This window comes from Acartia tonsa, chromosome 11, assembly GCF_053477335.1.
Source record: "Acartia tonsa isolate MP-2025a chromosome 11, ASM5347733v1, whole genome shotgun sequence".
Classification (NCBI taxonomy): Eukaryota; Metazoa; Arthropoda; class Copepoda; order Calanoida; family Acartiidae; genus Acartia; species Acartia tonsa.
The window spans coordinates 36,543,350-36,567,516 of record NC_137270.1 but is presented as its reverse complement, the minus strand read 5'-3'; the positions used below and the strand labels follow the sequence as shown (position 1 = coordinate 36,567,516).

At 32.1% G+C, this 24,167-nt stretch overlaps 1 protein-coding gene across 1 annotated transcript in view; it reads right to left on the bottom strand.

The window, feature by feature from the left end:
• Window positions 1-4,208: 4,208 nt before the first annotated feature.
• Window positions 4,209-24,167, bottom strand: part of LOC145331729 (neural cell adhesion molecule 2-like) — a 146,288-nt gene continuing 126,329 nt past the window's right edge. Inside the window, exons 29-36 of the mRNA XM_080176549.1 lie at window positions 16,287-16,346; window positions 14,845-14,912; window positions 11,813-12,084; window positions 11,571-11,637; window positions 10,789-10,942; window positions 10,311-10,456; window positions 4,756-4,903; window positions 4,209-4,390 (exon numbers count right to left, since the gene is read on the bottom strand). Coding sequence (XP_080032675.1) covers window positions 4,795-4,903; window positions 10,311-10,456; window positions 10,789-10,942; window positions 11,571-11,637; window positions 11,813-12,084; window positions 14,845-14,912; window positions 16,287-16,346 — 876 coding nt within the window. The 3' untranslated portion in view covers window positions 4,209-4,390; window positions 4,756-4,794. The remainder of the gene's footprint in view (window positions 4,391-4,755; window positions 4,904-10,310; window positions 10,457-10,788; window positions 10,943-11,570; window positions 11,638-11,812; window positions 12,085-14,844; window positions 14,913-16,286; window positions 16,347-24,167) is intronic.

The following is a 24,167-nucleotide window of genomic DNA, read 5'->3' as shown; positions in this document are numbered from 1 at the left end:
GGTAACACCCCTCCCTCCATTTGCAGGACAACTGAGAGATGAAATCAATACCGTTATCTGACATATTTTCAGGTGGCTTTACAATTGTAGAATAACAGGATTTAGCTGGGTGCGTAGCATCACTATAATGTCTTGGTTTCTGCATGGTCCAGAGTTGCCGCATACCACAGTAACACAAATCAAATTTTTAAATTGCCTTCAATTAATTTAGCTTTTAGAGGGTTACAGATATAGGCAGGAATTACCAACCTACTTATTTTGAAGGTTTTGAAATGTTTAAGGGGGTAAACACATCTTTACCCCCCCCCCTCTCCTCTGGACGTCTATGGTTATATGTAAGACTTAAACCTCGTAAAAAGCAGTTTTCGAAACTTTAAATGACAAACAAACATTAATCTACTTACATATTAGATTGATAAAAAAGCTAACTTTAATGTATTTTTTTTATTATACATTAATATACACAATATCGAATATTTATAATAATTTGATACATAATTATAATAATATGATGATATGACAAGAATAAATAATTCCACAGCCATTGATAACTTTATCATATTCATACATACAGGGGTAGGAGAATGGAGAATTAATCTTCACCCTTTTTGCTTCTTTGATTTTCCCCTATATGGGAAGTTTTTTATAGTACCTATTAAAAATGACTTCATACTGGCCTACTAATAGTCAATTAAAATATTTGTCATTTTTTTACAGACACTGTAAAGAGCTTTATTTTATGGAATACAAAAATTCTTATTTCTAACACAATTTTTTTTTAAAAGGGGGAATATTATTTTATCTTCCATTGGAGTAACCCTGTATCTATGATTAAAAAACAGTGAACAGTATTCTGAAAAATAGCAATCATCTGGAAAAGCTAAAAATTCATATTTATTATTGAGTTAGGTTGTAAAAATCCTTTAAAATTAAGAAAAAACCTCAATGTTTTTTTTCTAGTATCGCTACGAAACTGATTAATATCCACTGGATTAGAACCGGTTCTCAGTCAAACTGAAAAATCCTTATTAAAATAAAAATCATAAGATTAATTCGATTAATACCAGTTTTGAGAGCCCGGGCGCCTTTGGCCCCTCGAATCTAACAAATCTTATATTTTATATTTTAATCTTATATTTTTTTTAATTTCCGCGGAAAGCTGTCAAGAATAAGATGCAATAAATCAATATTTTTTTTTAAAATTTCAGAATACATGTCATTGTTCATAAGATACAATACAATAAGATAATAAATTTTAAGTTTAAGTAAAAAAAACTAACCATTAATAACATTAGCGTAGCAACTTTTTTTTTGTTGTTAATATCAAAAACATTAAAAAATTATACAATAACCTACATAAAATAAACGTATATTGGTAACAATAAATCATTTAAATTTGATTTCAAATCTTAAAAATATGATTTCTATGATTTTAAAATAATTTCTAAAATTTTCTCTTCTCAAATATGTTTCCAAATATGCTCTTTAATTAATATTCAAGGAAAGGCCCACAATAAAAATTGAAATTTTGTAAACCAAATGAAATGAGAAAAGTGACAAAGAATAAGAAAAAAGGTAAAGAGAAAAAATATAAAGCCCGAATAAAATTGTTTGAATCTGGTAAATGTGTCTCAAAAAAAAGGGGACAAATTTAAATTAATTGTTATTTCTTATTAAAACCTTTTGTACTTCATTGAGGTTCTATTAACATAATTTTCATTTTTTTAAAACTTATTTTAAAAAATAATTATCCCAAATTTATGGCATATGCATATATGTATGGAAATATATATTTATAAAAGTTTTTCTCAAATAGAATATCAATATATTTCTCTCTTTTGAATATTTGAATGCAAAATTTATTGTTGATATATTTATATTTAAAACTGCTCCTCAGGTAAGAAAGAGGCGGATCTATAAAGTAACAGGATGTGTATATTAGTTGTGTCTGTCGACTCTTCCCCTGTCACTGCATTGTTCCTAGAGGCATCTTGTATTTAATTACTGACGATGCAATCATTGAAAATTCAGCAGGGCAAAGAATATCCTTGTAAGAAATAAACAGAATTTCTTTGATTTTTGTGTCTATTTTTAACTATAAACACGCTAACCGCAGGAACGATATGGTTCTCCTTTACATTTGTAGGTTCTCATAAGTCATTAGAAGGGTAATAACTATTTTGAAGGGAGGTACCACATCCCTTTCAAAAGAAATCGTCCCTAGAAATGAACACACCCTAACAAAAAATATTCTTCACTTCCATTTCCAGTATGGCTTCGAAACCGATTAATATCCGCTGGATTATAGTTCTCAGCCATTTGGAAAAATCATCTATAACATCGTATTACGTCGTATGACAATTTTCCACGAATATTAACATAAATATCATAATATTGAAACTAGTTACTTAGTAGACCTTAGGACCTTCGGGGCTAACTGGTTTAAATCATCCGATTTTTAGTTTTAAAATCTGCAGACAGCTATCTTTAATACAATGCGATTAATAACTATTCTTTCAAGTACAATTCTATCTAGAAATCTTAAACCTTGAATTGAATATCCCAAGTGCCCCTAGAAGCCGCTCGTTTATTTCAAATATTCCACTAAAATTTTGATAGAAAACGATAAAAGTTATTTATTGTTGTAAACTTTTTTAGGAAAAGAAAATTATTCAGGGAGAGAATATGGGAAGATAAAAATAATCTCCAAGTATAGAATTATCATAGATAATATTTCACAGCTGAAAATTAGAATGATGAAGAGAAATTTAAACCTTTTTTGTGTTTCTATGAAAACAATACAATTCTAGAATAGTTGGAACTTTGTATTTAAAAAAAAAAAACTTTGTTCTGAATAGGCCAACTAAAGCAGACCCAAAGTGTTATTATAAGGGCTCATAATATCATAACTTTAAGAATTCAGCTAGATGTCTAAACCTGTCCCTAAACAGACAATCCTTATTTTTAGATTTTTTCTCACACAAGTGGGTTTAAATTTTAGGCTGAGGCGCGGCTGTGTATTTATTCCGTGTATTGGCCTATCATTGGTCATTTGTATGCTATGATGTCATTTTTTAAAGACACTATTAAGAGCTTTCTTTATGGTGCTTAGCTGAATTCATAAAAAATAATTGAAAATCAGTTCTCTTTTATTTACAGTCAAAACGTCCAACATCAGAACTATGATTTTCTTTTTCTGCAAACCCTTTACTCCTAGGAATGTAGCACAAATTGCATTATTTTTGGCAAAATTTCTAATTAATTGTGAAAGAAAAAAATAGAAATGTAATCATCATTATACTTTCACTCATTGGATGGTTTCTATGGTATTTTTCTGACAACAGTTTAACAGAAAAGTAATAGGATGATTGAGACTTGAAAATGACTGTGATTTTGAAAATTTTAACAACCACAAAACCCACTGTTGCTTGTTTATTGATTCAGAAAATTTCTCTTTTTTTGCAGAATTTTAAAAACAATTTATCAAAGATTAACAACTCAAAGTGGAGATGCTGTGAGTATTGGTGCAAAAAATATGACGTAACAAAAAAAATTAGCCAATGAGAGGCCACTATAAATTTTACCATTGGTCAATAACGGCCTCTCATTGGCTAATTTTTTTTGTTACGTCATATTTTTTGCACCAATACTCACAGCATCAAAGTGGATATATTATTACTTTGATCTTACACCAGATTTTCATTTTCTCTTATAAAGTGAAACTTGCAGTGGGGGATCAACTCATTTAACCCCATCTGCTCCCCTCCTACTGGATGAACGAACTGACAAATAAATAATGTCCATGTTAGCAACCTAAATTGACGATAATTTTTTCCCTGTAATAGTATCCCCATATATTATACAACTATTTAACGGTAATTGAGACTAAATAATTTTAAAAACCTTAGAAACGCCATAATTTTTACTTTAAATGTTTGTAAAAAGAAAACAAGAAACTGTTGTTTTTGAAAGTTTTGGGTAAAAAAATCATCGTCATATTTAATATTATTTATTCTTAACAAAATTAAAAGAAAGACACTTTTTGCAATTTTAATGACAAGAAAAAATATCTTAAAAACGCAGACAAATATTATTATAGAGTAGCCGCAGTACAAATATTACAAAACCTAAACAAATCACTCAATATTATTGTTTATCACTTATTACAAGAATATTTTTCACTATTTTTTTTTTGTCATTTTTCTCACTTTTTTTTACATATTATTTTTTTAATCCCAAAGTACAACCTTAAGGAGTAAATGCAGAGGTTTTTTCTTCATATAATCACTTTTTTATCACACCAATAGAAATATGTTTTTTTTTGCAGGGATTCGAACCCTCTAATTTTCTTTTGTTCTTAAAAGCTGGCTTAACATCGTCTCATTTGAGTCTAAAATTTAAGCATATCATAATGAATTAGGCTAGCTGTATTTCCTTTTTATATTTTAAAGTTAATATAGTTTACAATCTATTTTTTAAAAATACAATATGTTAAGATATGTGATATTTTTCGATTTTAGTAATAATTTTTAATTCATTTTGTCTGTCCTTATATTTTCCTCGCCTAAACATTGGAATTGATTTACCTATGCTTAACCCCTGTAGTGAACCCTAACCCTAAGGGTTTATACCTTCGAAGTCCTAACCCAGCGGAGCTACCCTGAAACCAATGAAAACCATCCAATCGTCATCCCTTATTTTCAACTATTTCAAAATAGGGGGTAGTTCTATGTTCTACTAGGCCCCTTTATATACCTTGGCTGTTGAAGCTTTCCGCTGGAACAAAACCGGTTTCTAGACACAGCTCTCTCTGTCCCCTCCAATAGTGAGCATGGGGGAGCCAGAACCGGACCTGGAGGGGGCCAGCACACCCTCGGAATCTAGTCCCCAGATTTTGGAAAACCTGAATGTAAAAAGTTCTTGTAAAATTAAAGTTATTATGAAATCATCGAAATATTGGAAATTTTCCATTATGGCTTCAAAACCGATCTATATCCGCTGGCTTAATATCATTTCTGTCCCATACTAAAGAATCAGGTATAAAAACATATTAAAGACAATTTTCCACGAATAATAAAATAAATATCATATCATAATAACAGTTTTGTTAGCCCTAGCTAGCAAAAACTGAATTAATTGTACAATTTTTCTATCCGTGAAAATCTGTCTTTAAAACGATGAGATAACTAACCATTCTCGTTTTCAATTGAGTGAGCCGCTTCTTTAGGACATAATGATCCTTGTTTGCTCTTATTACTGCATGGAAGCAGTAAATAGCGGATACTTTTGATTGCAAGTCCACAAAGTTTAAATCATGTACAACTTAATACCACATCAAATTACTTTTCAAAATCTATACAGCAATTATATATTCTTTTAATTAAGCTTTTCATAGTGCCTATAAAAAATGATGTCAATCTGGCCTACCATTGGGCAATTAAAAAGTAAACTGGCCTGCCATTGGTAATTTAGTCTGTGTATTGTATGACGACAGTTATTATAGGCACCATAAAGAGCTTCACGTTTAATGGTTAAAAAGCATTATTCTTCATTACGCTGAGAAGATATGGTTCTCATTGACAATTTAGCTTCTCATGAGTCTAGAAAAGGTTTATAACTGTTATGGGGGAGGAAATTACCACCCACACACACAATATTGAGATAGTTTCTCCCTTCCCCCCCCCCCGGCCCCCCTCCACTAACGATTCTAGTGTATCTAGAGACCTCTAGGGGCGTAACCGCCAGTTTGTGTAATATATAATACAAATATCCCAAATAAATGTTTGCTACCATTACTAAAACTAAATACAACACAACAAGCAAGTTGCAATTAATCTCAACTTAAATGAGACTTCAACAACATCCATTCAAATCAAAATGTCTAAAACAAAGTCCATCGCCCAAAAAAAGCAGAAAAAGAATGAAATACAAAAAGGAGAAAAATTTTAGTGCTTTCAACCCACAAAATATAGGTGAATTAAAGTTATAATGACTAAAAGAACAATTGAGATTTCTGAAAAAGTAATGTTAAAGACTGTGAGACAAGAATGATAGCATTCATAAAAACGAAGCCCTGAAATCAAACTGTAAAACAAACAAATATGAACAATTTGTTTAACATTTTTAGGACTTGATTAAAGACATGTTTCGCCTAAAATATTGTACCTTGTTTATCCTAAGAATCAATAATCGAAAAATCAGATAAATAGCAGGATTATATCATACAAAAAGTGCCTAAATTAAATATAAAGAGCTAACCGTTATATACAAATGTAGAGAACCTTATTATAGAAAAGCTTCGCCTTTGAATACTGATCTTTGAAATGCCCAATCGGAGGAGGGGGTTATCCTACAGTCCAATTGAAACAAAAAGGAAAATTTACATTGGTGGTTGGAGCAAGATTTACAATTGCAACAACAATATTCACAAATTCTTATCCAAAATCTAATGAATTTATAATAATAAAATATTTCCTTTCATTTTCATTTTCATTCTCTGTCAAATATAAAATTTCAAATTAATTAAAGCCAGTCTTTATATTTCATTTAATTAATTTCTTGATAAGATTAAGATAATCATGCCTCTAGCGGAACGCCCCTAGAAGCCTCTAGAGAGAATGGATGGAAAAGTGGTGGACAATTGGACTCTCTACTTTTCATTCTTTTTTTTGGGGGGGGGGGGATAAATTTTACGATTTCTCTTGGTTGTATGGAGGTGAAGAATAGTTAAAAACTATTTCAGAAGCTTCACTGTAAGGAGAACAATGTTTTTCAAGCGGTAAGATCAGAAGCTCAAGACAAGCACACATACAAACAGACATCCTGCTACTTTTATAACCTAACAGTTTTGAGGAATAATACTTCAATAGCTTATGTGAAGCTTGTATAAGCATAAAATAAAGTGCAATTCAAAAATTGTTTTGTTTTATCTTAACATAAAATTGCAACATTTTTTTTCACACGAATATGAGGAACATGAACAATGGAAAGTATAGGTTAAAAATCAGGGATCTAAAGGGATAAGTCAATGGTCAATAAATTGATGTACATCTCAATGATTATACACAGAACTACTCCATCTGCAAATTAAAATTAGTGACTGAAACGTTTGAAAACTCAACTCAATAAAATAACCTATCAAAATTTTATAAAACCCAAAGTTGCGAAGCCAACGAATAGAAAAACGTTATCATAGAACTTTTAGGACTAGTGTAATAAACAGCTAATTGTCCCCTATCTCTCTTTTAAAAATGGATAAAGATGGAATCATAAGATAAGATTCTTTTGTATTGTGTCTAATTCTCTTGTGAATCAAAATTCCTAAAAAGTGAAGGGGACAAATAAAAAACTGTGTTTAAAACTTTACTTATGATTATAAAGGAATCATAATGTTAAATTTTAGTTCGAATTGGCAAATCTGGAAAGTCTCAATCTGGAATCTCTAGGGATAAGACAGAAAAGATGAATAGATGTGCAGTTCCAATGATAATAAACAAAAATAACCCTTCGTAGATTAAAATTATTGGTTGAAAAGTTTAGACACTGCTTTATAATAAGACAACCAATCAAGATTACAAAAGCCAACATATATAAGACTTTGGATACAAGTTTTATTAATAGTCCAATGTCCTTTCCCTCCCTGTATCCTTATAATAAAGTAACAGGATGTTTGTGTGTCTGTGTGTGTGTTTGTATGTTTGTGTGTTTGTTTGTACCGAAGGATCTCGCTAACCGCTTAACCGATCGGGTTCTCCTTAACAGGGTAGCTTCTCATAGGTCCCGGGAAGGTTTATAACTAATTTCTTGGGGTGTGGGACACCCCCAACCTCCCAAAAATGAAACCCCTCCCCCCCAAAAAAAATATTTTTTAATAAATTTTTTAACTAAAATTAAAAATAAAGGGGGATGGCACCCCCCCCCCCAAATTTTTTTTTGTTACTTTTTCTTTTAAAATCTAAAATAAGAAATTGGGTTATCAAATTCGACTCTCCCCTCCTCAAGTGCCCTCTAGAGGCCTCTAGGGGCGTAGCCGCTAGTACTTCCTAATTGATTCAAGAATACAAATCCTTCCAGAAATTTGATTGCATTTGGGCAAAGTAGATGTTACATAAATTAAGAAATTAGGTATTACACAAACAAATCTAGTTACAAAGCCAGGGAGAAAGGGATTATGTTTCCATGGAAAGGAATTTTTAAAGATTTATTACACTAGATGGCCAATTAGACATATTAATCCGTTCAATAGTTATTTATCGCAGCATATTATAAACAGCTATCCGCGGATATAAAATTATACAATGTTTAGATAAAAACCAGTTTTTTTTGGCCTCGAGATTCCGAAGGCACGGGCTAAAAAGACCGGTTTCAATCTTGTGAGTGTAAATTTTTATATTCGTAGAAAAGGATTGCCGTGTCTGATTGGCCAGTTTTTAAATAAACAAACCTTTAAGTATGTTTTTTTTTAATTTAACTAATTTAGCAGTACATTTGATTTGCTTTAGGTGCTTGATAATTCTATATTCCCATTTAATTCGAGTGCTTAAAAGTTACACTTTATTTATGATCATTTTGTTTAAACACCTGAGCTCGATCTTTAAATCGTTTATAGGTGATTTAAACCGGGGCGATTCATTTGGCGCACCATCAAATTATTAATATCAATCTTTAAATCGAATTTGCATGGGCGATTTGAATCGGGCAGTGGCGCGGGCCCGGCGCGGCAATGGCACTCACCGAGTGGCATTGCCGGTTTAAATCGGGGTGAATCATGCACTGAGCCCCAACGAAAGACCCATTGCATATGTAATAAATGGATATTTTTTTAAATTACTTTAATATTTTATTGCAAAACTATCGTGAAAACATTTTTATAGTTATTTTTAAAATAAATTATATATTAATGTTTTATATAAAATACCATACTGACACGGTATTTTATATAAAATACCTTACTGGCACTGCTTAAGTAATAAAGTTGTACTGGCGCGGATCGATATTTTAGTGAGTGCGCAAGCGATTTAACAACACCGCGCCGAAAATCTTTTAAAAATCAGGTGCGCTGTGGCTTACCACCAGCGCGCCTACGGTTCACCTCTGAATCGCCCCGATTCAGCGCGGCATAAAAACGATTTAAAGATCAAGCTCTGGAAACCCTAGGTCATTGGCATGCCATGCATTAAAGCCGTATAATCCTTCCCTGGTTACGCCTCTATTACATGTAACATCCTTGTTTATATTGCACTCCTAACTCAGTTTAAGATGCACAAATGTTGTAATCATGGATAAAGGAAGGCCAAAACTTTGTTTACAATACTTAGATTTACATAAGTTTCTTGATATTTAAGTCAACCCCCTAGCCTTTAAAGACTTATCCTATTTAAGGTATAGAGGGATATACGTACTTTATTGATTTATAGCCTAAAACTTCCCAGGACCAATTTGCAACATCCTTAAAAGCTGAAAAATTATCCAGCCATTTTTAGACATATAGATATACATAAATTCTTCTGTTGTTTTTTTTACTTTTTAATAGTACTAGCATCTACATCAATAGAGACCTTCCGGGCCACATAAGGGTAAGTGGGAAAAGTCCCCTCCCAACTTTTTAGTTAAAAAAATGGTGCCCTCCCTCCCCCAAAATAGCTACATTGTAAAGGAGAACCATATCGGTTAGAGAGATCCTTCGGTACACAGAGACAGTCAGACAAAGAGAAACGCATTCTGTTACTTTAACATACTTGTGCTATTATATACAAATAGTTTATTTTTCCCATCTGTTTATCCCTAGTTTAAATGAAATGATATTTACCTAACCTAAATCTAACTACTCTAGTCTCTGTGTACAACTTAATTTTTAAGCACACCCGGATTTATTGAAAGCATTCCAAAATGATTAATATCCGTTGAATAAGAACCGGTTCTCAGTCATGATGAAAAATTATTTATGGTATAGTATTGCATAAAATTTTACATTAATATCGAAATAAAGATCATAAAATAAAATCAGTTTTTATTACAAGAGGGTCCGAATTTTCATTTTAATAACCACAAAAGCTGTCTATAATAAGATGCGATAAATAACTATTACCACAATTCTTTTTTTATAAAGTTGCTAACAGCCAGTGTTCGTAATTTTGCAAAATCATTGAACCCCCTCCACCTCATTTTAAAACTTAAAGTAAGGGACTTTTTGCTTGCTTATTTTTTACTTAGGTTAGGTTATATCGTGTATTGGGTAATAAGTTTTCATCTTAATTACTAAAAATTACACCTTTATCAACTATCTATAAAATTCGATGTAAAAATATTACCTGGGACCAGCAGTGGGTTGCCAGTTGCCAGCAGGATCCTGTTTATGCATACCGGGCATAGTGGACCAGGACATGTCTACAGGTTTGCTGGAGAGAGGACCACCACTGTGCATCAGTCCTGGATGGAACTGATCTACCCGAGGACCCTACATTAAAAAATTCAGATTTTTAAAAGGGTTTCTTAAAATTATTATTTTTTTTTAATTTGAAAGTTGGATGTTGTAAAGGATGTAGTAGAACATACGTGGATAATATGTCAGGGGAAAATTGTCGTCAATGTAGCTTGGTAACATGGTTTATTGCTTAGTTCCTTTATCATGTTGGAGTGGAGGGGATGGGGTAAAGGGAGTGGAAGGGGGAATCGTTATTTTAGCACGCTGCAAGTTTCACTATATTAGAAAACATGAAAATATGTTGAAAGATCCAAATAATAATATATCCATTTATGTTTTATTACAATTTTTGAAAAAAAAATTACCTTTAAAACAGGATCTTGGAAATTCTGGATTGACCTGGTTGACTGCTGGATGTCCATCTGATCCTGCAGGTCTGGCAGGTCCGAGTAGGGCAGGGGCTGCATGTGGTGGGCGGGTACTCCCCCCATTCCAGGGCTTCCAAATGTACCACTAGTTCTTAAAAGTAAGGATTAATAAATTGCAGTATGATAATGAAGATATATCTAGGGCTCAGCAGCCGCGCACAATCCGCCTATAAGCCTGTAAGGGAAATAAACCTTTAAAAAATTTAAAAATAAGCTGGAAGTATAAACCTTACCCAAATATTGCAATCCCTCAAAAAAATCAAAGTATCAAAACGGGTTTAAATTTTAGCCTTAATCGCAGCAGACGCGCTGTTGCCGAGCCATGGATATAACTTAATTAAATTTAACTTAATTAAATCTGTTAATAGGAGTGCAAATATATACAGCAATTTTTTTTAGTTTGGACACAATTTTACTGTAAATCACCAATTCATGAGTCTGATGTTACACACTCAGATAGAGAGAGAGAGAGGGGACAATGGGCTGTTTTTGACTAAATCCCAATGTTTCACAATAAAGTTTTCCTATTCGTTGGCTCGACATCTTTGGGGACTTATCCTGAAATTTGATTGGTTGGTTCCTTAATTTGAGTGTTCAAACGTTTGAACCACTGATTTTCATCTTGCAAAGAGGTAATTTTGTGTGTTATTATAGGGGATGTACATCATTCCATTGTCTTATCCCTTAAGATCCCTGTACACACCAAAAATTGCTCCTACCTGATGGTCAGGTAAGATGAAGGAGAGAAGGTCCGAGGGTGTCGGGTTCTATCTAATGATAGTGCACCTGAAATTAATATGCTATTAAATTATATTTTTTAAGTTGATAAAAACAGAAATCTAATTTTCATCAATATTTTTACTTTAAAATTTAGTACATTATATTTAATTTTATAAAGATGAACTGACACAAAGATATACACTGATTATAGAGTTGTTGTGCTGAAAAATATATGTCTTACCCTCTTCAAATCTTTCTCTTATACTGACAGTACTCGACTGCTGTCTCAACGAGAGACAATCTGATTGGCTGTAGCCTCCCGACGTGTCAGCCAATGGCATGTCTTCCCCCATAAGTTGATCACTCGCCATTGGCCCGTCCATGTCACGTGATAGGTCATGTGACCCGGGCGGCTGCACAGCTGACGACGTGGTGGCAAGAACTCGTGGACTAACAAACCGATTACAGGATCCAACACCGCCGGGTTCCAGATTGTTCAGCTCACAAAAACCTTTTTTGATGCATACTTTATTTAGAATATTTAAGAAATGTATATTTCACCAATTTCCTAAGATTATTTATCCTCCATTCTCCTATCCCTTTATTCATTTGGTTTGTTTGTCTCAGAAGTAAACTGGGTCCTAATTGATAAATACACACACACAGTGGTATTACAGTATTACATAGTTTACTATCCATCCATCTTATATACTTTACATTGGGTGTGCTACAAAGTCACTGAATGTACATTTAAGGATTTTGAAAATGTTCTTCTTCGACGCAGATTTCCTCAAAATATTTCGAAATTAGAACAAAACAATAGAGGGAAAAGGGGTTAAATAACTGTATGACCCCACCCTGAGGACTTTGTGCTGACTTCAATTGGGTCTTTTATAAACAACTAATAGTATCTGGAATATTAACACAGTCAAGTCGCTGCAATTTGCTAGCAGTCTAAAAGGTTATCTACTCATAGATTTATTATTTAGAATAAAGATGTTGATAAAATTTTAATGAAAGTTATAATTTTAATATAAATTGTCCCATGATATGCTGTTTGGTCAAAACAAGAGAAAAAAACATCCAGATGATATGGGAGTCATAATAGTGAAATTTTATATATATTTTTAGCAGCACCCTGGTATCATTGGCCAGAACAAAACAAATATATTTACACCTTAATTATCTTTTTATATTTTAACAAGAAATAGCTATTATCCTTTTAGGTGTTATATGCTATGGGGAGAAAGGTTTACTGAAAAACATGTTGTATATGATATGTGTGTGTTTGTTAAAATATCATAAACGATTGTACTCTATATATCATTAATGTTTTGTAAATATCTAGGTTAACACTCCTTTTTTTGTTCTAGGATATTTTTTCAAACCCAATTCCTGTCTCTCAGGGTGGGGAAAAACCCAGAATTTAAAAAAAAAAACCAACCGGTTTTTTAAAGTAAAACCCTGGGTTTTATGGTTTTTATTTTTTTTTATTTTTTTTTATTTAGGAGTCAAATGCATTTGATATATTGATGAAATATTAATGTTTATATTGTTGTAGGTAATAGGTAAGCAAGATTTCACAATTAGCAAGATATATAATAAAGAAAGCTGGCATTCCGATCAATTATAAACCCCCATTAGCAAGGGTGTGCACAAAATATTCTATTCAGGGGGAGGGGAGGTTAAAAGCTTCAAAATATGGAACCTCCTTCTCTATTCTTAAGTAGTCAACACCCCCCCCCCCAAAAAAAAAAATAATTATTAAGCCCTTCCCCTTTTAACATCTTCTTAATATAACCCTCTTCATGCCACTGCATCTATTTCCTTTCATAAATTGTTATGTTGTTGTTTTAAAAATCAAATATGCTTATGTAATTTACACAATTAATATATCATTAATTTAGTAGCAAAGCGTTTTCTGAAATTAAGTTTCGAGAAAAAGTTTTTTTTTATGTAAAATGTGCTTAAAAAATTAGTCTTTTAGTAAATACAGGTTTGATTTATAAATTTAAACGTGAAATTTCAAACCCTTGGTTTTTTTTCAATGGGTTTTAAAAAAAAACTGGTTGTTTTTTTAGTATGCCCACCCTGCTGTCTCTATCCTATTTTAAGGACTTTAAGGAGTTTTTTCCTTTTTTATTAAATAAAAAGACGTATTGAAGAGGGCCACTTCACCATAACATGTGGTAATTTTCAAAAATAAAGGGGTGGGAGGCACTTTGAGGCTAGGGGCGAAGACACTATTGTATACTATATTAAATAGAATCTACAAAAAATAGGTAATAGCACAAAAAGGTTTAACAATTAGAAAGAATACCATAAGAAAATATTGGTTTCGTTACTTAAAAAAGTAAAAGTAAAGTAAAAACCAGGCTTGTAATGAAATTTGAACAAAAAGTCTAAAATATTCGTTTATTTATATTTGTGTCTAATTAAGGAATACTTCCTTCAGACTATTACAGACCAATGTATTATTTGGTGATTCACACAAAAACACCAAAAAAATTCTCAAAATTTGTAAGGTTAGTTTTTAAAATCTGATTGAGAACAACATGGGGCTTCCCCCATTGCTGAGTTGGTTAAAACGATGATGAGCTAAGTGTATGTTAAAAAAAATAGGACCAGAACTTTGTTTAAATCAGACAACCAACTCAGTAAATTACACTTCCTTTGTCTGTAAGTCCTTAACGAGATTGAGCAGGGTAATATTTAAGGGCATTCTTTTATAGCAAGTAAAAGTGTCTTCCTAAAAAAGTGGACAAATGTTACTACGTTGGCCAAACCATGACGTCAATCCGGATACTTTGGCCAAAAAATTTAATTTGTCCCCTTTTTAGGAGACGCTTTTACCAGCATCATTTTCTATAGTAATGTCACGCATTTGACAGCAGCATGAATATTTTAGTTTTTTTTATAGAATATTTTATCTATAATATAAAGTAGTAAGCTATTTTGTCTGTAGTGAAGGAACTGCTGACCCGATATTGTTCTCCTTTATAGTGAAGCTTCTTGTGGGTCCCGGGATGGTTTTAGGCTATCTTATTCTTATAATAAGTCTAGGTTTGGTTTTAGGCTATTTTTCTGCCCTTTCATATCACTTCGAGTGTAAGGCCCCTAGATGCTAGGGGTCCAGCTGCTAGTATGATTAAAAGTGGTAAATGAGGCCAAAAATAATCAGATGCGAAACACAATTTCCAAAAAAAAACACTAGAAATATTTTGTTGATTTTAGATAACGCCAAGTGTATGCATAATTAAAGAATGTATCCCTGAAGAGTCGGAACTATCCAAGGATTTTCTTAATTCTGATCTCCGCCCCAGGCTTAGCTCTCCTTGTCCCTGGGTCATAATTAATCAATTAGATAGATAGGTGGAAAAAAGATAGATAGATAAATCATTAGATAGACAGATAAATCATTCGATAGATAGATAGATAGATTATTAGATAGATAGATAAATCATTAGATAGATAGATAGACCTTTTAAAATGATATTTTTGAAAATCTAGACAGGAGATATTATTATATGTTAAGGTAGACAGATAGAAACAGTATATGACAAATACACAAAAATCACCAAAAGACAGACAAAGAATAGATACATTTCAAACAAGGGGGATAACATCCATAACTAGCGGCACACGATGATAAACATTCAGTTACAAAAATACAAAATCTTTAAATTAGACTTAAACAAGGATGACAGCATCCATAAGTAGCGAAGCTCAGAAATTATGAATGTATATCATGAATGTATTTACAATATACCAGTGTCATCCTATATATTTTATGAAATAGGGAAATGACGAAAACTTCAAAATCACGCAACCTTTAAATCACGAAAAATTAAAAATCTAGGAATCGATCTAGCACCACAATTTATAAACAAATCTTAATGAAACTTAATGGAAATATGTAGAATATGAGCATATTAAATTCATGATAATTTCAGCCGCAAATCCTGAATAGGAATTGAGAAAACAATAGAAAACCTAACAATTTTAGGAATCGATCTAGCACCCCTATTAATATAAAAATCGTAATAAAACATAAGGGAAATATGTAAAATGTAAATTTAAACAATCCCTGAAAATTTCAGCCCATTATCTTAAAAAGGAGTTGAGAAAATCAGAAAAAAAACATGAAAATGTAGGAATCGATCTAGCACCCCAAATTACAGACGGATGGACAAAACAATGTATAGATTAGATGGGCATATGTTATAAGAATCTTCACTAAATATTTCAGCTGTCTATCTTTTATAGGAGCCGAGAAAATCACGTTTCCCCCACTTTGTCTCAGACGGACGGACAGACGGACGGACATTTCGAATTATAGAGTAGCTTCGCTACTAAAAACAATAAAACTAGAGAGTTACAAAAGAATGGACATACAGACAAAGACATAATATTTATAATATAAAGTAGCTTGATGTCCATCCGTCCCTTTAAGATCTCGGTAACCACTGAACCGATTGGATTCTACTCTACAGGAAATATACCTACTGGTGTGGTGGCTGTAGGCTATTTTCTTGAAGGATGAATCACCCCCCCCCCCCAAAAAAAAAAAAATCCTCCTCCATTTTTTTAGGCAGTTAATTTAAAAGTAGTGGTCGCTGCAACAGAGATATTTTTTTTTTAGATTACCTCTTGGGGCAAAGCTCCTAGAGGCTAGGGCCAAGCCGCTAGTAGGATAGATAAAGAATTAAACATACCTGCTCTCTATAAGTTGTATGCAGCAGTAGATCTGGTGAATTCTGTTTTCCATCTTCATCCTAGAAATATTTGAAATTTAATTATCTTTATTCCCTGCTTTTGAACATACTCGCACTTGTTGATCTAACTAAAACCTTATTTAGCAACAGAAACGACAACATATCTAACAATTTTTTCATAAATTTGACTATAAATCATAGTGACCTATATATCTTTTAAAAACATTCTCTCATTCTTATAAGCATAGTTGAGGAGTTTGAACAGGAAAATACTGGCACCCAAAGTTTTAATATACACGTTTTTTTTTATAAATAATTTGGCTTGAAAACCAATTTAATTGATTGGGTCAACCTAGCGGTGTCCAAGCCTTTTCAACAATAGGGGGTAATTTTTTATTTAGAGAGAAAAAAAGGGGGGGGGGGGGTCTTAGTACACTCCCCAAAAAGATGATTTTACCCGAGTAACTCTTGTCAGTCTGCTACTGACATTTGAATACAAAATTATATACAACCAAGGAGAGAAAACAACATTAAAAAAACAAATAGTCAGCGGTAGTTAGTAAATTGGTTTATTAAAGTTTAATAGACACGATCTCTCATTCGTTGTTTCATCGGGTTGTATAAATCATCAGTGTCCAATTATTTCAACCAAAATAACAAAAATTGGCAACCACCTAACATAACAGACAATTAAATAAATGGATATATAATATACATGGATATTATGACAGGATTTTTTTTGTCAATTTAGGTTGCTAACATGGAACTCGTCTATTGGTCAGTTTTTTTTTCATCCAGTAGGAAGGGATGGATTAGGTAAAGGGTGTGGATGGGGGTTCTCGTTATTTTAGCCAGCTGCGAGTTTTACTTTTTTAGAGAATTGAAAATCTGGTGTAATAACATCCTTGCAATAACAAATTCATGACACCATGAAAACTGTCCCAATTTTGTATAACTTTTGCGGAACATGTTCCAGTTCCGTCATATTTTTCTTTCCCGAAAAAGGGAAGGGGGGAAGAAAATCTCTTCAAAAGAGATGGGGAAAACCCCCTTTTCTCCCATCTCTTTTTTCTTCCCCACTTCCCTTTTTTTTCTTTCCCCCCTCCCTTTTTCGGGAAAGAAAAATATGACGTAACTGGAACATGTTCCGCAAAAGTTATACAAAATTGGGACAGTTTCCATGGTGTCCAAATTCATTGTTATAGAGTAGTTTTCCTATTAACAAATTTTTAGAATATCCTTCCTTGTACGTCGTCGTAGTTGTTACTCAGTTCCAGTAAATCAACAACTGAAATTCAGGTTAAATTTTAAATTGGCACAATATCACGAATAAGGAAAGTAATATTCATACAATTTTAATGAGCTGGAATTTTAACTAAATTTAAAAAAAGTAAAACTTAAAGCATTCTTTTTATTGAATTTTATTACCTTTTATCTAATTGGGGCGGGATTCTCCATCCCTTTGAATGTTCCAGTGTCCAAAAGTTTGTACCAACCGAGTCCTCAAAGTTTTTATGCCAACGAATAAGAAAACGATTATAAAACTTTGGGTACCATTATTACACTCTAATGTTCCCTCCCTCCCTGGTGAAAATAAAGAATAACTGCACCTAAATTAGAGCATATGTTTTAACCAAGACATTATGTCGTCCATTCTAATACAAATTTTCTTCACGCGCTAAAATCAAAGTTTTTCTACTTGTAAGCTTTGTGTGTGTAACTGGACAAAGTGTCTCAAAAATCAGTCATGTGACGTCATAAAAATGAGGGATTATCCAATTCTTTCTTAAAGGCTTTCTTTCCAACTTCTCCTCTCTCTCCCCCTTTTTTATGACGTCACATGGCTGATTTTTGAGACACTTTACATCTTTAGAAATACGTTTAAAAAAACGATCAGGTTTCTAATAAATGTTTAGTTCAACAAGGATGACAACATCCATAAAAGCGAAGCACTGAAACGGTAGGACAAACGGACATTAACACTTGTATGGTATCTGAACTGAATAATCAAAATTTAAAAGTATTAGAGTCGAAGCAAAATTGTAAGTAAATTTGTTGGAAAAAAACTGCTTGAAGCAGGATAATGTTCATGGACATACTTACATTTTTGGACTTGATTATAGAGTTGCTTCGCTTATAATATTGTTCGCTGTTGTACCAGGAATCAATATACCAAAAATCAGATCAAACGGATAATTAGAACACTTGAAAATTTGTTGTTAAAAAAGTAGAAAAATCAACATTTTTAAAATGGACGTACGGACATTCTGGTAATGATTATAGAGTTGCTACGCTTTCTAAATCGTGCCCAACTACTACAGGAATCATCATGCAAAGTTTGAAATCGATAGGACAATTCTAACATGCCTAAATTAACGAATAAAAGCTATCTATCTCGGACGGACGTACGGACGGACCGACCCTAATTATAGAAAAGCTTCGCTTTTAAAAATAGATTTGTAAACATTGACATTGGACTCGAAATCCTTCTGGTACTTGCATTAAAACCTGATTGGTTAACAGTTTACAAACTTTTGAACCAATCTTCAGAAGGGGGTGATTTTGTTTATCATAATTGGTGATGTACATCAATTTATAGTTCATTGTCTTATTCTTTAAGATCTTTTGATTTGCCTGATTTGTTGAGTTTCGCTAATTATGGATGTTGTCATCCTTGTTTCTAATTTGTTGCAGTCAGGAACAATGTGGAATTTTATGCAATGAGCAAAATTATAACAAGAATAAATGGGTGCGAAATTAGCGCAGCTATGATAGATGATATTCAAAATAAAGCAGAAATAAAGTTATTTTTTTACTATTGAATTTAAAACTATTGTCATTATTAAAGTTTTTTTTATGGTATTTAAATGTTTTATGATTATTTTAAATAAATGCAAGAAATATGTCATTATGCCTTTAAGTTGTTAAAATGAAAAAATATATTTTTAGTGGCAAAATTTAAATCTGCACAACCCTTCATACTTTTGCTTCTATTTTGCATGATTTCACCAAATTTGCATAAATGCTTTCCTTGCTAAAATATTGTGCAAAATTTTGAAGCACGTACTGGGCGAGGTAAATGCTATTTTTTCTGCAAAAAAAATAACAAGCACGTACGTGTTCAAAACATACACAAAACCAATTTTTTTTTACTGTTTATTTTTAAATCTTTTCTTTTAAAATTGGTAGTCGATATCAACTCCATATTCTCCTCATGTGCCCTTAGAGGCCTCTAAAATACTAAAAATACTCAAAATGCACCAATAATTTTTTATTGAAAAAAACTAAACTAGAATGAGTATGAAATGAACCTAGTAATAGTGTCGGACTGATTATGACGTAAGAAAAAAAATTAGCCAATGACAGGCCACTATAAATTTTACCATTGGTCAATAATGGCCTCTCATTGGCTAATTTTTTTTTCTTACGTCATAATCAGTCCGACACTATTACTAGGTTCGTATAAAATGAGATAAAATTGAAAGTAAAAACTTTGCGTTGCATTTTAAGTATTCTAGTTTACAGTTTCCTTCGAGTTCCTTAAAAATTCACTTGATTTATGGTACGTCATATTGGGTATTAAAATTTGCCAAATTTAGTAAATTTTTTAATTAAAATCCCTAACTCTAAATGGATACTGGTTTCCTACAAAATAAGTCCTGAGACCAACAACAAGTATTACAATCATAAACATATTTGTACCAATGGATATAAAATATACGTGGATATTATGACAGGAGAAAAATTGTCGTCAATTTAGGTCGCTAACATTGACAGTATTTATTGGTCAATTCGTTAATCCAGTAGGAAGGGAGAGGATGGGGAAGAGGGGTGGATAGGGAAGATCAATAATCAAGCCAGCTTCAAGTTTCACTTTAATAGAGTATATGATAATCTAGTGTAAGATCCAACTAATAATAAATCCAATTTGTACCATATAACGCTATCCTTATAATAAAGTAAAGTGTTTGTTTGTTGTCTGTTTGTCTGTGTGTCTGTGTGTTTGTACCGAAGGAACTCGCTAACCGCTGAACCGATCGCTTTCTCCTTAAAAGGGTAGCTTGTCATAGGTCACGGGAAGGTTTATAACTATTTTGGGGGAGGATACCAACAGCCTCCGAAGAGAAATCGCCCCTAATTTTTTTTAGTTTAACAAAAATTAAAAATGTGGGACCCCCCCCCTCAAAAAAATTCCTTCCCCCCCAAAAAAATGTTTTTTCTTTTTCTTTTAAAATCTAGAATAATAAATTAGGTTATCAAATTCGACTCTCCCCTCCTCAAGTGCCGCTAGTTTTAATAAAAGAACAAAAATGTAATAAAGGAACTCTAAGATTTATATAAGAACCATGCATGCTAAAAATGGTTATAAAAATGCATTATAATTGATCACTTTATTGCAAGGGCCTAGCTAGATAGGATTAAAGGGGTGGGGGGGATGAGGGGGGATGAATAATATCATATTAATTAACCTATTAAAATTATAATGCTAAATCCTTATGATAAAGTAACAGGATCTCTTTCCCTTTCTTTTAGTTTATTTCAAAAGCTTTTTGAGTAATCACAAAATACATGGTTTTGCAAATATTAGATGAATACTTTATCAAAAGTGCTGTAATTATATCAACAACAGTCTTTAAGTTATTTTTAGCAGCCACGGAATAAATTTTTTTAAATAACAACCTATACGTGATTTTCAGCTGTCGTTGGTAAAATTGAAGACCTCTTTTTATGCCCCCCAAATACTATTTAATTTGCTTGTTGGCTATACCCTATTCCTGCATTTAAAATAGTTTTGTATAGTAAATTAGGATTTACAGCAATAAAACCCAATATTAGACTTTAGTTTAAAATTTTTGTTGTTCTCTCTCCATTTTAATTTTATTTGCTTAGTATAGCTGTACTCCTAATAAACATGAATTTCCTTGTTTTGTAAGCAATAGCTGAACTACTTTCTGCCCTGTGAGTCTAAAACAAAAATATTTTTTGAAAACAAATATAAGAAAAAAAAACTGTTTTAAAGGGATTGTGGAAAGTTGTGTAAATAAGTAATGATACAATGTAGAGTTTAAATTAACTTATACTAGCCAACCCATATATCTACAAATACAGAATCTAGGATAAGGGTAACGATTTAGAAAAAAATGACAACATCAAGCTAAGCTCATGAATTGTTGGTACTTTACATAAAAAGAACAAAAAGGACAGACTGACAGACCAAGTCAGTAGTATATTAGTTGAGTCTTCACAACAAATTCTGGCATCTATCTGTAATAACAGTCGAGGAAATCTCATTTATCATTAGGACTGTCAGAGAACTTCCCCAACAATACATGTTCATCTACTATAGTTTTATGCTGTTATTAAAACCAGGTAGGAAAGATACATTTGGCTGTTTATAACACTAGTCCCCAAAGTTCTATGATAATGTTTTCTTATTCGTTGCATTCATAACATTGGGGATTTTAATTAAATTTTGGTTGGTTGGTTCATTAAGTTAAGTGTACAAACGTTACAACCACTGATTATTATCTGTAGAAGAGGTAATTTTTTGTATCTTCATTTGGGATGTAGATCAATTTATCAGATATTCTCTTATCCCTTTAGATCCCTATATTAACAGTATTTTCATAAATATCTTTAATGTTCCTATCCTTTACATAATAAGATTTTGGTACCTTTAATTCTTTAGGGATTTTACTTTTTTTTCAAGGTCTGCTTGTTCTTAGAAATACAAGGATATGTATATGGATGATTAATCATTAGTTTCCACAATTATAATTCGTCTATCAGGAAGTAATGGTACATTTTTCTAAAAAATATACTGATCCCCCAAAATTTCACAAATACTTTCTTTCATTCGTTGGTTAAGATTCTTGATTGGTTGGTCAAACTAGTAGTCTCCAACGTATCAAGCAATAAAATATTAATCTTTTTGAAGTGTACAGAAAATTATCTTTTATTGTCTTGTCCTTGTAGATCTATATGAATCCAACTCTGGTGTTCTGTTAATCATATAGGGGGGAAGGCGGCATTATAAAGGGACCGGGTAAATTTAATGTCCTATATATCAATCCATGATACCATGGATATTATTCTGAGGTGAATTCTTTAAAAATCTTTTCCCCACTAAAATCCGTTTGACCCACTAAAATCTTATTGTGAGGCAAAATTATCCCCACTAAATTTTTTAGTTTTTCTCACTGATTTTAGTGGGGCAAAAGTTTTTTAAGAATTCACCTCTGGGATCTCAAGGGATAGGATAATGATAAAATGATGTACACCTTCAATGATGATAAACAAAATCACCCTTTTTGTAGATTATAGTTGAATTCTGCTAGTTTGAACCAAATAATCAAGATTAATTAAAAGTATTTTAAGTTTTTTTTATCCAAAAATAGGATTATTCTTAACTAATAGATGTAATATAATGTTTATTTATGCCTTTTAAAATTTCTAGGATTCATACTTCCATTATTAAACTTATTACTAAATGTTTGACAATAGTTTGTACAATAATTGATCAAACTATATTTATCATAAATCAATAGGAAAAAAAATGCTTTTCAATTGACAACATACAAAAAAATGCAAAAAAACTATTTGAAAATAAAGATATAATACTGCTATAACAAGAACAATAGTGTCCACTTAAATACACTTTATATGTTTTAATTGGACGTATGGATTTTCAAGGAACGATTATTGAGTTTCTACGCTTCCTAAGTCGTACTAAACTATTACAGGAATCACAATCGCGTGTGAATTTGACAATTTTAAGATGCCTTAACCCTTAACGGTCGGAGAGGGAGGGGGCAGCTGCCAAGTACTGCTGCAGCCGCTTAAATTTTTGTTTTGAAATTTCTAATATAAAATTTACATAAAGATAAACATTTTTTGAAAAAAATAGTTTTTCCAGCTTCAAAAATAAGAAAATGACAGCCTTTAGGAATTTTTAAATAAAAAAGGACCTAAAAACAAAGGTTGTCAAATAAAAGGGTGAAGGAAGCGAAAATTGACTTTGACCCACTTGTAGTCGGAAATTCATTATCAAACAGAGGACATGCACAAATTTTTTTAGCCCTCTAATTAACGAAAAAAGCTAACCGTTACTTACGTACAGTCTTAGAAATAGTTTTTTTTAATTGTTATAAAATAATGTCATTACCAAAACGAATCTAGGAAAAAAAGATATCAAAATTAAATTCAAGTTGAAATTTGATCTATGTATTTTATATTTTTATTTGAACAAATATAAGGAATATTTGAAAATAGCCCTAGAAGTTGTTAGTTGAGCAAACAATCACCCCCCTCTCCCTCCAAAAAAAAAAGATTAAAACAACTATGAAATAGATATATTAGTAATTTAGTTTAGGGAGGTTATTTCATATTCCTTTGCCTTTTTTGGTTATAAAAGCTGCGCAGTATCCCCCGTAGCTATAGAGTTTCGTCCGCTTCAGCTACTCGCGATGCTGTACGTATTGGTGCAAAAAATGGGGACAAATTTCAAATTGTTTTGGCGTGTGACGTCATACCCCCATCTCTTTTCTAGGGGGTTTCTTTCTTCCTTCCCTTTTCTTTCCCCTCACTTGTGACGTAAATAATCAGCCCCGTCAAATCAATTTAAAATTTGTCCCCATTTTTTGAACCAATACGTACAGCATCCTACTCGCTCAAAAATTGGAAATAAGAAGGGGTGGGGGAGGGGAGGGTGTATTTATAAATATTAGTCAAAGAACTCAATATTTCTGTGATTAAATAACTAAACAAGATAGGTTTTTATTAATTTTAAAATTCATATAGACATGTAAATTTCATAGACAGACGGAGGGACAGACATAGATGGTAAAAACGCTTGTAAAAAATTGTACACAATTTGCATAA